Source organism: Bombina bombina, chromosome 1, assembly GCF_027579735.1.
Source record: "Bombina bombina isolate aBomBom1 chromosome 1, aBomBom1.pri, whole genome shotgun sequence".
Taxonomy (NCBI): domain Eukaryota; kingdom Metazoa; phylum Chordata; class Amphibia; order Anura; family Bombinatoridae; genus Bombina; species Bombina bombina.
In genome coordinates, this window is record NC_069499.1 from 457767613 (window position 1) to 457783082 (window position 15470).

At 41.0% G+C, this 15470-nt stretch overlaps 1 protein-coding gene across 1 annotated transcript in view; it reads right to left on the bottom strand.

The window, feature by feature from the left end:
- The window catches only part of LOC128658546 (dynein axonemal heavy chain 11-like), a 1692686-nt gene that overhangs the window by 1548456 nt on the left and 128760 nt on the right, over positions 1-15470 (bottom strand). The window contains 1 exon segment of the mRNA XM_053712841.1: positions 9285-9401. Within this exon segment, the coding sequence (XP_053568816.1) occupies positions 9285-9401 (117 nt within the window).

The following is a 15470-nucleotide window of genomic DNA, read 5'->3' on the forward strand; positions in this document are numbered from 1 at the left end:
TGCAAAGATTAAAAGGATTGGGAGGTGGGCCTCTGACAGCTTTAGATCTTATGTACGGAGGGATCTAATACTGTAAGTTATTATGTTATGTTTCCTGTTCTTTTCTTGTTTCATGGTTAGGTACACGGGAATGCTGGATTATTGGCCATTCCTACATCTATTGGGCTAGGAGAGTGGCAATGGTAAAGGAGGACGCAGGCCAGCTGGGCCTGGATGGCAGTGCAGTGCGGATACATTGGTTGGGGTTCAGGGGTTTGAGGTGGGACCAGGTGATTGTGAAAGTGGTGGAGTTTGCTAGGTTGTACGGTCCGCCTGGGCTGTTGGTGATCCATGCAGGTGGGAATGATTTGGGCTTCATCTCTCAGAGGGATCTGTTGGAAGGCATAAAGAGGGACTTGCTAAGGTTGTGGGATTTGTTCCGGAACTGATTGTGGTGTGGTCGGAGATAGAACCTAGATTGAAATGGCGGGCAGCGTGGGATGCCCGGAGGCTGGAAGCCTCCAGGAGAAAAATAAATAGAATCTTGAGCAAGTTTGTCGAAAAAAAGGGGGGAGTGTCAATTTGGCACGTGGAGTTTGAAGGTGAATCTGGGGCTTGTTTTTTCCTGAGAGATGGAATCCATTTAAATGAGGTTGGGCTGCATTTGTTCAATTTTAATTTGAGGGAAGGGGTTGAAAAGGCCTTGGGGGTTGGCGGGGTCCGGCGTTAAGCCGTCCTAGTGGCGGGCGGGGCTTGCCTTTGGTGGTCTGTGGAGTTGGCTGGGGTACCTCCTGCCATGCAGGAGAGATCTATTACGGTTCATGAGGGGACCTTCGGCAGGGAAGTACAATGAGTTAATGGGCAAGCCCCGATGAAGGGGGAGTGTTAATGTTAATGTTATTATGGGACTTATTTAACTGTGTTTGTTTATATGTTATGAGAATTTGTTGATAAAACAAGCTGCGGCCTTTTTACCCCATTTTGGTTGTGTGTGTGTTCTTTACAAAACTTAGAAAAAGTAGATAGGAGCGCTAAAAGCTAAAGGTGATATAGAGAAATCAAGTGTAGACTAATTAAAAATAAATAGAATAGTTCTATAAATGAACAGAGATTTATTTACAATAAGTGAAATGTAAAAACGGACGTCTCCGTAAATAAAAACAAATATAACAGACTAGTTGCCACCATTCGGTATAAACTTGATTTGCAGAGTTCACAATAAAGTAAGCATAGTCCGATTCCACACTGAAATCTCAGTTGGAAGTTGGTTTGCTAGCAAAACAGGGGCTTACCCAGGCGAGTGCACATTCAATCTTCTCTGTGACTAGACGTACGGCCGTAATGACGTCACCATTGAGGGCGCTGTCCCAAACACACCTTCTGATTGGTGTAGATACGAAGTTAGTAAGTTGCAATATTACTTGGCTTTCTTTGCTGTAGTGTAGCAATCATCGAGGAAAAGAAGTTCCTGCACTTAGTGCCAAATAGCACGCAGGATGCCAAACGTAAGGCTGAAGAAAGTAGGATAGAATAATGTCCAGTAGTGACCCGTTACAGGTCTAGTGGCAAAGTAAAGAGTGGCTAACAGTGTTAGCAATATTGCACACTTTTCATGTGAAGAGTAGTTGATCCAGCTTATATGTGTAAGCTTATCTTTCTCTTATCTTTGTTAGTTGCAGCACATCAACGCGTTTCTCCCTCTGCAGGGCTTTTTCAAGATGGGTGTGTTCTTTATTAGAATAACGAGGTCCCGAATAAAGGGGTCATTCCAGCCCTGGAGAAATGCCTATTTTGGAAGGGCATTTGACCCCAGAGCAGGGCTGGTGGCAGTAACGGTTAAGCTTAGGTATATGGGGGCGGGCTCAGGAGAGGGCTTAAGAGAGACTGTGAGCAGGAAGTAGGCTCACCTTCTATCCGGACCTGACGGTGAGAGGAAGCTCCCTCCCTCCCTAAAAAAATTACGGTGTAGGAGGTTAATCCTTGTCGCAGCTGGGCGGGCGGGGCTTGCCTTTGGTGGTCTGTGGAGTTGGCTGGGGTACCTCTTGCCATGCAGGAGAGATCTATTACGGTTCATGAGGGGACCTTCAGCAGGGAAGTACAATGAGTTAATGGGCAAGCCCCGATGAAGGGGGAGTGTTAATGTTAATGTTATTATGGGGATTATTTAACTGTGTTTGTTTATATGTTATGAGAATTTGTTAATAAAACAAGCTGCAGCCTTTTTACCCCATTTTGGTTGTGTGTGTGTTCTTTATTAGAATAACAAGGTCCCAAATAAAGGGGTCAACAGTATGGATGTCTATAGTGTCTTGGAGCCTGTGAAAGAAATACCTCCAGACTTTTTAGCTATAAGGTCTTCCAATTTATATCCAAATAATATACTGCCTTCAATGGGGACATTCAGATTGTTAGCCTTAGAGCTGGGAACAAAGGTATTTCATATATGTCATCAAAAAAGTGAAGTTTTTAACATGAAATGGTATATGACAAGGTGGACTGGGAAGAGCTTAAAGGTGTATATATATGTGTGTGTGGATTGGTATGTGTGTATGTATACAGTATATGTGTATGTATGTATGTGTATGTATGTATGTGCACACATACATACACACGCATATACATATATACTGTACATACACACACATATATACACCCTTCCAAGTCCAATACCTTGTCACATACCATATCTTGCCAAAACATTTAACATATATATTAATTTACATATATATATATATATATATATATATATATATATATATATATATATATATATATATATATATATATATATAAGTGCTGCTGATTTTGTTGGTGTTTTATAAATAGAGTATAATAATAAATATATATATTTACATAAATATATTTAAACATATATATATATATATATATATATATACACACACACACACAGTATATATATATATATATATATATATATATATATATATATATATATATATATGTGAAATACTTTATTTAAACGTGTTTTGATGTACTTTTTCTCTAGCCCTAACACATTACTTTAGCTCTCCTGTCATGCGCAACACATAACTCACAACTTGTAAAAAGATTTAGAATGGCCGCACTATCCATTGAAAGTATAGGGTGTGCTTAAGGGATGTCAGCTGCGTTCTCTGGTAATTCTGTGTTACTATTTACTTGTGCTATTCTAAGTGCAGGCCTGCAATATGTTATCAATAGTGATCCACTTCTAGGCGATATATTTTTGGCACTTTGCACTGTATACAATATATACAACAAAAAAGAAAAAAATATCTAAAATATCACACATGGATGACAAAAACCATTCTGACAATGTGTAGGAAAAAAAATGCCATCTATTTTATCCTCACCAAGTTTATTTAGATACATGCAATTTATTTATTAGCTTGAAGAAACAAGGATCTATGAGCCCTGACATCAACAGCACAAGAAAATGAGTCTGGAGGCTGCTAACAAGTGGTTGCTGTTTCTTTGACGCTTACTTGACAGCTATAATGTTTGAATTACTTGAATGGTAGGACAACCCTCTTTATATATATAGTTAAATGACTAGACTTCTGTATATGATATCTCAGGATCTATTATTGTGATCAAGGGTCTGATTCTTTCTAAACATCACTCGCTGGGTGCTGATATTTCCTGTCAATTGCAAATACATCCAAATTCCCTAAGCAAAACCTATACTTTACAATGTAAAGCACTTCACATATATGCCTCAAGTTATCAAGTTGTGGAGGCAGCTGTAGTAAACTCTCAGCAAACACGCTATTTGCAAAAATGCTCCCATATTGCTTAACGTGTCTGGACGAAAACTTACTCTGAACCTGATTTTATACACTATAAGTTTATTCTTCGTTCATACACTTCTGCCCTTCACTAAGCCAAGCAAACCTACTTCTCCACCTTTAACTCTCTCCTCCAACCACCTGCTCCACCCCCCCCCCCCCGTCTGTCTTTAGTGCTTAGAAACTAGCAGACTACTTTTTAAACAAAACATGTACTGTCCAAAGCAACATCCCAAAACCAACCGGCAATATTCCAACAACAGACCCAGTTACTCCCTCTGCCACCCGCTGCATCTTCCATCCAGCCACTGAGAATGAAGTTTCTTCCTTACTATCTTCCTCACACCTCACTACCTGCCTGCTCGACCCTATCCCTTCCCATCTAATACCCTCCCTGTCTTCCACCCTTACTTCTGCTCTTACTCACATCTTCAACCTATCTCTCTCTAGCGGCTCATTTGCATCTTCTTTATTACATGCAAAAGTCACTCCCAAAAGTCACTCCCGGAGCTCTTGCGGGGCAGGTTCGCATATGCGAGCCTGCTTCTCGCAATGTAAGAAGCAGAAGTGGCGAGGGAAATTCACAGAGAGCTTGCTCGCTCTCAGTGATTGACAGCCAGTTCAGTCACGCGAATGAAGGGGCAGGCATTACCCACTCCAATGAGTGTGTAATAGTACATACGGGCAAGCGGATCAACAGATCTGCTGCCCGTGTGTAGCGAAGGTGGGCAGACAGCTTCGCGAGTTGAGAAGCTGTCCACCCGCCGGTTAGTACACGGAGCTGCCATACTCAAAAAACTCTCCCTCGACCCTAATTCTCCTGAAAGCTACCGTCCCATATCACTGCTTCCACTAACATCAAAACTCCTTGAAAAACTAGTTTACAATCGCCTAACCCACTTCCTGTCCACCAACTCCTTGCTTGACCCCCTGCAATCTGGATTCTGCCCCAAACACTCAACTGACACTGCCCTTACCAAGGTTACTAACGATCTTCTCTCTGCTATACATATTGGCCACTACTCTATACTCATCTTACTTGACCTCTCAGCTGCCTTCGACACAGTTGACCACCCTCTTCTCCTCCTACAGACCCTTAGCTCTTTTGGCCTTTGTGACACTGCTCTTTCTCAGATTCACTCCTATCTTTCTCACAGTTCCTCCTCTCCAATGCCTCTGTCTGTTGGAGTACCTCAAGGATCTGTTCTGGGTCCTCTACTCTTCTCCATGTACAGGGAGTGCAGAATTATTAGGCAAATGAGTATTTTGACCACATCATCCTCTTTATGCATGTTGTCTTACTCCAAGCTGTATAGGCTCGAAAGCCTACTACCAATTAAGCATATTAGGTGATGTGCATCTCTGTAATGAGAAGGGGTGTGGTCTAATGACATCAACACCCTATATCAGGTGTGCATAATTATTAGGCAACTTCCTTTCCTTTGGCAAAATGGGTCAAAAGAAGGACTTGACAGGCTCAGAAAAGTAAAAAATAGTGAGATATCTTGCAGAGGGATGCAGCACTCTTAAAATTGCAAAGCTTCTGAAGCGTGATCATCGAACAATCAAGCGTTTCATTCAAAATAGTCAGCAGGGTCGCAAGAAGCGTGTGGAAAAACCAAGGCGCAAAATAACTGCCCATGAACTGAGAAAAGTCAAGCGTGCAGCTGCCAAGATGCCACTTGCCACCAGTTTGGCCATATTTCAGAGCTGCAACATCACTGGAGTGCCCAAAAGCACAAGGTGTGCAATACTCAGAGACATGGCCAAGGTAAGAAAGGCTGAAAGACGACCACCACTGAACAAGACACACAAGCTGAAACGTCAAGACTGGGCCAAGAAATCTCAAGACTGATTTTTCTAAGGTTTTATGGACTGATGAAATGAGAGTGAGTCTTGATGGTCCAGATGGATGGGCCCGTGGCTGGATTGGTAAAGGGCAGAGAGCTCCAGTCCGACTCAGACGCCAGCAAGGTGGAGGTGGAGTACTGGTTTGGGCTGGTATCATCAAAGATGAGCTTGTGGGGCCTTTTGGGGTTGAGGATGGAGTCAAGCTCAACTCCCAGTCCTACTGCCAGTTTCTGGAAGACACCTTCTTCAAGCAGTGGTACAGGAAGAAGTCTGCATCCTTCAAGAAAAACATGATTTTCATGCAGGACAATGCTCCATCACACGCGTCCAAGTATTCCACAGTGTGGCTGGCAAGAAAGGGTATAAAAGAAGAAAATCTAATGACATGGCCTCCTTGTTCACCTGATCTGAACTCCATTGAGAACCTGTGGTCCATCATCAAATGTGAGATTTACAAGGAGGGAAAACAGTACACCTCTCTGAACAGTGTCTGGGAGGCTGTGGTTGCTGCTGCACGCAATGTTGATGGTGAACAGATCAAAACACTGACAGAATCCATGGATGGCAGGCTTTTGAGTGTACTTGCAAAGAAAGGTGGCTATATTGGTCACTGATTTGTTTTTGTTTTGTTTTTGAATGTCAGAAATGTATATTTGTGAATGTTGAGATGTTATATTGGTTTCACTGGTAAAAATAAATAATTGAAATGGGTATATATTTGTTTTTTGTTAAGTTGCCTAATAATTATGCACAGTAATAGTCACCTGCACACACAGATATCCCCCTAAAATAGCTAAAACTAAAAACAAACTAAAAACTACTTCCAAAAATATTCAGCTTTGATATTAATGAGTTTTTTGGGTTCATTGAGAACATGGTTGTTGTTCAATAATAAAATTAATCCTCAAAAATACAACTTGCCTAATAATTCTGCACTCCCTGTATACATATTCACTGGGTAAACTTATCAACAATTATGGCTTCAAACATCACCTCTATGCTGATGACACCCAGATCTACATCTCTACCCCTGCTCTCTCTTCCTCTGTCCTTTCTCATGTCAGCGACTGCTTATCTGGTATTTCTTCCTGGATGGCCTCTCACCACCTAAAGATTAACATGTCCAAGACTGAGCTCCTTCTAATCCTCCCTCAAGCTCTACGCCAACTTCTGACTCCTCTATCTCTGTCAACAACATCATAATTTCCCCCATCGCCCCAAGTCCGCTGCCTCAGAGTTACACTTGACTCAAATTTATCCTTCATCCACCACATCCAATCGCTTTCTACATCCTGCCGCAAACCACCTACACAATATTTGCAATATTTGCCCTTTTCTGAGCACTAGCACCACAAAGCAAATAATCCACTCCCTTGTTATTTCTCAACTGGACAACTGCAATAACCTACTTATTGGCCTTCCTCTTTCCCACCTCTTTCCCCTTCAATCCATCCTAAATGCCTCTGCCAGGCTAATCCACCTTTCCCGTCGCTCTGTATATGCTGCACCTCTCTACGAGTCCCTTCATTGGTTCCCCATTCACAGCAGAATGAAATTTAAAATGTTCACCCTTATATACAAAGCTCTCACCAACACCGCTCCCCACTACCTATCCTCCCTAATAAACAAGTATACTCCAGTCCACCCACTAAGATCCAACAATGACCTGCTTCTTGCATCTTCGACTATCACCTCTTCCCGTGTTAGACTGCAGGACTTCTGTCATGCAGCACCTACCCTCTGGAACACATTCCCTCATGCTGTCAGGCTTTGCCCTAATCTTTCTTCCTTTAAATGCTCCCTGAAGACTTTTTTGTTCAGAGAAGCCTACCACCCAAGTCAATAATAAATTAATTTCACTTACCTAACAACATTTCCCTTATCTAACTCTGCATTAACATCATTCCCAATCTTTCAGTTCTCATCTCCTGTTTCTCAACCTCCTACCCTTCTAGATTGAAAGTTCCCACGGGAATAGGGCCCTCAATTCCTCCTGTATGTGTTTGTAAATTTTGTCCTGTCTCTTACAAGTTTTATATCATTGTTTTATTTAAATTAATTGTACCCATGGACAGCGCTGCGGAATATGTTGGTGCTTCATAAATAAAGTATAATAATGTGAGCATCCAAACCACTTGTTAAGAGGCAGTGACCGTAAGACTGCTACTTTCCAACCTCTCTGTCATCTTGGAGATTCATCCAGGGTAACTGACAGACGTTGCTCACAGCAGGGGGCAGCACTGCATAAGCTCAGACACACGAAGAAAAGTTTAATAACTGATAACTCGTTAAAGATTGTATTTTGCAAGCAATTACCTTTTTTATAACCACACTATCAAGTTGACATTTCTATGTTTCATAAAGCAACAGAGTCAAGGTTATTAAAAATGTAAAAAATAAAAATGAAAGTGTAAGTAAAACTAAACAAACAGTTTTTTTGTGCAGTGCATATGAACACCAAAAACAGATTAGGGGCTCAATTTATCAAGGTGCATATGCAGCTTTGGAGGCCCATTGCTGCAGGCTCACATGAGTGAGCCTGCAGCCAATAGTTAAGAAGTATCAATGCTACCAAACTTTTACGCCAGCTCTTAGCTGGCAGATTAAAATGACCTCAGACACATTCACCTGGGGTGATTGAAAGTCCCCACTCATGCGCCAATGGGCTAGCATAGGTCGGGGGCGGCATTGCACAAGCAAACGCTTGTACACTGTTAAATATGGCAGCTTACTGCTGACTGCTTTCTGCGATCCTGGGTGGACAGGTTTGCGGGAGCAAACATTGTCCATCCAGACTTTATTAAATAGGGCCTAGGTGTCTTTTTCCACATAAAAACACAGCAAACATTATTTCTACTGTAGTAAGGTATTTTGGGCACTGCTATGCAAATAAGTTACACAATGCTCACTCTCATTAGCACATCTTTATTCAATTATACTGGAGATTTTGGTGGGAAAATGTCACCAAATCTTTTGCTCCATTTAGTAAAACTAGCATTTAAAGGATCAAAGCAACATGGCAGAAAATCATGGCATAACTAAAACCCTAATAGGTATTACATGTTTGTCATTGATCTTTGAAAAATAAAGGCCAGTGCTGTCAATAGGTGATACAGTTCAATTCTCCATCTAATGACACGTATGATAGATAATCCTGTTTAGATTACATTTCAAATGCCCCACTCCAGGTAAAGCTACCTCGCAAGTCAATATGTCTGATGGCATGTGAGCCACGGAGCATAGTCCTTCATCATAAGCATGCATAGCACTGCCTTCATACCACCTGCAAGGCCACTGTCCCATCTACAATTTAATGATGATTTCAAAATGCTTCTCACAGGGCTGCTGGTAAAATGGTTTTTCACACAGTGGGAAGTTGTCCCTGACAGCAATTTCACCTGCTGTCATGCTTTTCATTTTCTTTCTGCTACTTTTTTCCCCTAGTGAGTACCCTTGATTATGTTGACATTGTATTTTTACTATGTCCTCTGCATCTTTATCTGAGTTTTATGAAACTCATATAAGGTTCAAAAACAAAACTGTTGTTTACATAATGAACCCATTCATCACAGTCAATTCCCCTTTAAAACCCCTTATCATTCTATCATTCTATAACAATATATATATATGCACATATATATAAATGTCATTTTGTAAATGTTGTACCTTAAAAGCAGATTCCAGCCCACTTGACTCTTCAAATGCCAGGTTCAAAATCCTTCCTAGCTGATGGTCAAATAAATTTATTTGCTCTTTGTACCTTGTGTAATCAGACAAAAATCTCTGCAAAAAAAAAAGGAAATCAATCATTTGCTGTAATAAATATATGTAGCATGTCATATAGAAGATGTTAGGAATGTCCAGTAATATTTTCTGATGTTGGGTTGTGTAGTCTTCTAATAATTAAAAATTATTATACATACTGTAAAATATTCTAACAAATCCACAGAATATATATATATAAAACAGTATGTATAATATTTTTAATAATTATTAATATTTTGTCATATGTTATATTACACACCTTAGGATTTCACATAGTTGGCATATCAAGCAAGCGATGAAAATAAAAGGCTTCTTTAGCAAGTCCCATAGAAGTCTATCGGGAGAGGGCGTTAGCACAGTAGTTATATCATTCATACATCCAGATGCGCCTGAGTCTATTGCTCATGCTCTCACTCTTTACTGTCAACTTGTAATAGCAGAGCTTACATGGGGAAGCTATTGATTTACCTTGAGCACAGTTAGCACTTATAAGAAATAAAAAGGTATCGCTCCACTTGTAGGTCCTTGTGTGCATTCTGGGAACTAACAGATAGCTCACTGTCTGCTTAGTAACTAAAACCTGTATATCACTGCACATTACACAGTATTAGTGAGTTAATAGCCATCACTTGTTTATAAACAGAGCAGTGTTCCTTTGCTTTATATCTATGTACACTGTTAGTGCTATGCTTACTCGCATTTGGTTTGTGTTTGTGGTTCAATCATTGAGATATATTACATAGATAATCGTATATATTGCAGTATTCAAGCTCTTCTCTGCATTCCCTCACAAAGCTCTACTTGGTACTGCCTCTAGCTCATCCCAATAGCACATCTATGGCCTGGCACCTTCTAGTTGCATCTCTGCCAACAGAACACCTAGAAGTCCTGTAAAGCTTTAAAGAAATATTGGCAGTATAATATTAGGGAGTGTAGATATTTTACCTTATTCTTAAAGGGACAGGAAACCCATTATTTTTATTTCATGATTCATATAGAACATACAATTTGAAACAACTTCCCATTCACTTCTATAATCTAATTAGCTTAATTATTTAGATATCCTTTGTTTAAAAGCATAGATACACAGGCTCTGCACCTGGGTGCTATTTGCTGATTGGTGGCTTTACATTTTATATTCACTTGCAGAACCTGCAAAATTACTCACAGGATTTCTTTGGGAAAAGGAGGGGACAGCAGAAATTGGAGTATCTAGTGCAGCACAAACCCTTAATATGCCATTGGCTCTCACCTAACTACAACCCTTGTCACAATTAAATATTAATTGTGATCTCCCATCACATAAACCTAGGGTGACCAGATGTCCCCTTTTTAATTTTCTTCTTTTTTTGTTAAGGGACAGGTCCTACTGTCCCTACAAAATTGAAAAAGGGACAGACACTGTAGTACAATTGCACTGCACTTGACCTTGCACTTAGACTAGGTTTTGACAAGTGCCTCAACTGGGAACTAAATTTTTCCGCATCCTGTGCTGCAAAAAGGGATACTAAACAGTGCTCCTTTAGTAAAAACAAGTAAATTTTTGCTTACCTGATAAATTAATTTCTTTTACGATATGACGAGTCCACAGATTTCTCCTTACTTGTGGGATATTAACCTCCTGCTAACAGGAAGTGGCAAAGAGCACCACAGCAGAGCTGTATATATAGCCCCTCCCTTCCCCTCCACCCTCAGTCATTCGGCCGAAGTTATAGGAAGAGAAAAGGAAAGGCTAAAAGGTGCAGAGGTGACTGAAGTTTACAAAAAATATAAAGAAAAACTGTCTTAAAAAGAACAGGGTGGGCCGTGGACTCGTCATATCGTAAAATAAATTAATTTATCAGGTAAGCATAAATTTACTTTTATTTTACAAAGATATGATGAGTCCACGGATTTCATCCTTACTTGTGGGAAACCAATACCAAAGCAATAGGACACGGATGTAAGGGAGGGACAAGACAGGAACCTAAACAGAAGGCACCACTGCTTGAAGAACCTTTCTCCCAAAAATAGCCTCAGAAGAAGCAAAAGTATCAAATTTGGAAAATTTGGAAAAAGTGTAAAGGGACGACCAATCAGATTGAGCTCGCATTCTATTGGCTGTTCCGATCAGCCAATAGAATGCGAGCTCAATCTGATTGGCTGATGGGATCGGCCAATCGGATTGAACTTGATTCTGATTGGCTGATTCCATCAGCCAATCAGAAAATTCATACCTTAATTCCGATTGGCTGATAGAATCCTATCAGCCAATCGGAATTCGAGGGACGCCATCTTGGATGACGTCCCTTAAAGGAACCGTCATTAGTCGGGAGACATCGGAAGAAGAGGATGGATCCGCGTCGCCTGCTTCAAGATGGACCCGCTCCGCACCGGATGGAAGAAGATCGAAGATGCCGCTTGGAGAAGATGTTTGCCGGTCCGGATGTCCTCTTCTTGCCGGATAGGAGGAAGACTTTGGAGCACCGGATTATGGATCGCCAACCCCCGCTTGGGTTGGATGAAGATCTTGGAGCCAGGACGGATCGGTGATACCTGGATGGTGAAGACAAGGTAGGAAGATCTTCAGGGGCTTAGTGTTAGGTTTATTTAAGGGGGGTTTGGGTTAGATTAGGGGTATGTGGGTGGTGGGTTGTAATGTTGGGGGGGGGGGGGTATTGTATTTATTCTTTTACAGGCAAAAGAGCTGAAATTCTTGGGGCATGCCCCGCAAAGGGCCCTGTTCAGGGCTGGTAAGGTAAAAGAGCTTGTAACTTTTTAAATTTAGAATAGGGTAGGGAATTTTTTATTTTGGGGGGCTTTGTTATTTTATTAGGGGGCTTAGAGTAGGTGTAATTAGTTTAAAATTGTTGTAATATTTTTCTTATGTTTGTAAATATTTTTTTATTTTCTGTAACTTAGTTCTTTTTTATTTTTTGTACTTTAGCTAGTTTATTTAATTGTATTTATTTGTAGCAATTGTGTTTAATTAATTTATTGATAGTGTAGTGTTAGGTTAATTGTAGGTAATTGTAGGTAGTTTATTTAATTATTTTATTGATAGGGTAGTGTTAGGTTTAATTATAACTTAGGTTAGGATTTATTTTACAGGTAAATTTGTTATTATTTTAACTAGGTAACTATTAAATAGTTCTTAACTATTTAATAGCTATTGTACCTGGTTAAAATAATTACAAAGTTGCCTGTAAAATAAATATTAATCCTAAAATAGCTATAATATAATTATAATTTATATTGTAGCTATATTAGGATTTATTTTACAGGTAAGTATTTAGCTTTAAATAGGAATAAGTTATTTAATAAGAGTTAATTTATTTCGTTAGATAAAAATTATATTTAACTTAGGGGGGTGTTAGTGTTAGGGTTAAACTTAGCTTTAGGGGTTAATACATTTATTAGAATAGCGGTGAGCTCCGATCGGAAGTTTAGGGGTTAATAATTGAAGGTAGGTGTCGGCGATGTTAGGGAGGGCAGATTAGGGGTTAATACTATTTATGATAGGGTTAGTGAGGCGGATTAGGGGTTAATAACTTTATTATAGTAGCGCTCAGGTCCGCTCGGCAGATTAGGAGTTAATAAGTGTAGGCAGGTGTCGGCGACGTTGAGGGGGGCAGATTAGGGGTTAATAAATATAATATAGGGGGCGGCGATGTTAGGGCAGCAGATTAGGGGTACATAGGGATAACGTAGGTGGCTGCGTTTTACGGAGCGGCAGATTAGGGGTTAATAATATAATGCAGGGGTCAGCGATAGCGGGGGCGGCAGATTAGAGGTTAATAAGTGTAAGGTTAGGGGTGTTTAGACTCGGGGTACATGTTAGAGTGTTAGGTGCAGACGTAGGAAGTGTTTCCCCATAGGAAACAATGGGGCTGCGTTAGGAGCTGAACGCTGCTTTTTTGCAGGTGTTAGGTTTTTTTTCAGCTCAAACAGCCCCATTGTTTCCTATGGGAGAATCGTGCACGAGCACGTTTTTGATGCCGGCCGCGTCCGTAAGCAGCTCTGGTATCGAGAGTTGCATTTGCGGTAAAAATGCTCTACGCTCCTTTTTTGGAGCCTAACGCAGCATTTGTTTGAACTCTCGATACCAGAGTTAAATTTATGGTGCGGCCAGAAAAAAACCAGCGGAGCGTTAACAGCCCTTTTACCGCCGAACTCTAAATCTAGGCCTTAGTTTCCTGTAAGTAAAACTTTAAGGCATGGACCACATCCAAATTATGCAACATACGCTCCTTCTTAGAAGAAGGGTTAGGACACAAGGAAGGAACAACAATTTCCTGATTAATATTCTTATTTGAAACAACCTTTGGAAGGAATCCAGGTTTGGTACGTAACACCACCTTATCAGAATGAAAAATGAGATAAGGGGAATCACACTGTAGTGCTGAAAGCTCAGAAACTCTTTGAGCAGAGGAAATAGCAACTAAAAACAGAACTTTCCAAGATAACAATTTGATATCCATGGAATGCATGGGTTCAAACGGAACCCCTTGAAGAACTCGAAGAGCTAAATTCAAACTCCAGGGAGGAGTAATGGGTCTAAATACAGGCTTAATTCTAGATAGAGACTGACAAAAAGACTGAACATCTGGCACATTTGCCAAACGTTTGTGAAACAGAATTGACAAAGCTGAAATTTGTCCCTTTAAGGAACTTGCTGATAACCCTTTCTCCAATCCTTCTTGGAGAAAAGACAGAATCCTAGGAATCCTAACTTTATTCCATGAGTAACCCTTGAAATCACACCAATAAAGATATTTACACCATATATTATGATAGATTTTTCTAGTGTCAGGCTTTCTAGCCTGTATCAAAGTATTGATGACCGAATCAGAGAATCCTCACTTCGATAAAATCAAGAGTTCAATCTCCACGCAGTCAGCTGCAGAGAAATTAGATTTGGATGTTGGAAAGGACCTTGAATGAGAAGGTCCTGTCTCAATGGAAGTTTCCACGGTGGCAGAGAGGACAAGTCCACTAGATCTGCATACCAAATCCTGCGTGGCCACGCAGGCGCTATCAGGATCACTGATGCTCTCTCCTGTTTGATTCGAGCAATCACGCGTAGGAGGAGAGGAAATGGTGGAAACACATAAGCTAGGCTGAACAACCAAGGCACTGCCAAGGCATCTATCAGTTCAGCCTGAGGATCCCTTGACCAGGATCCGTACCTTGGAAGATTGGCATTTTGTCGAGATGCCATCAAATCCAATTCTGGTCTGCCCCATCTGAGAATTAATGAGGCAAATACCTCCGGGTGAAGTTCCCACTCCCCCGGATGAAAAGTCTGTCGACTTAGAAAATCCGCTTCTCAGTTCTCTACTCCTGGGATGTAGATCGCTGACAGATGACAAGAGTGGGCCTCCGTCCAATGGATTATCTTGGATACTTCTATCATCGCTAAGGAATTCCTTGTTCCCCCCTGATGATTGATATATGCCACAGTCGTGATGTTGTCCGACTGGAATCTGATAAATTTGGCTGAAGCCAACTGAGGCCCCGCCTGAAGCGCATTGAATATTGTTCTCAGTTCCAGAATATTGATTGGAAGTAGAGACTCCACCTGAGTCCAAACACCCTGAGCCTTCAGGGAGTTCCAAACTGCACACCAGCCCAGAAGGCTGGCATCCGTTGTCACCCACGAGGGTCTGCGGAAACAAGTCCCTTGGGACAGATGATCCGGCAACAACCACCAAAGAAGAGAGTTTCTGGTCTCTTGATCCAGATTTATCTGAGGAGATAAATCCGCATAATCCCCATTCCACTGTCCGAGCATGCACAGTTGCAGTGGTCTGAGATGAAAGCGAGCAAATGGAACAATGTCCATTGCCGCTACCATTAATCCAATTACCTCCATACACTGAGCCACTGATGGCCGAGGAATGGACTGAAGTGCTCGGAAAGTATTTCGAATCTTTGATTTTCTGACCTCCGTCAAAAATATTTTCATGGCTACCGAGTCTATCAGAGTTCCCAAAAAAGGAACCCTTGTCTGTGGGACAAGTGAACTCTTCTCTATGTTCACCTTCCAGCTGTGAGTTCTCAGAAAAGACAACACTGTGTCCGTGTGAGATTTTGTCAGATGATATG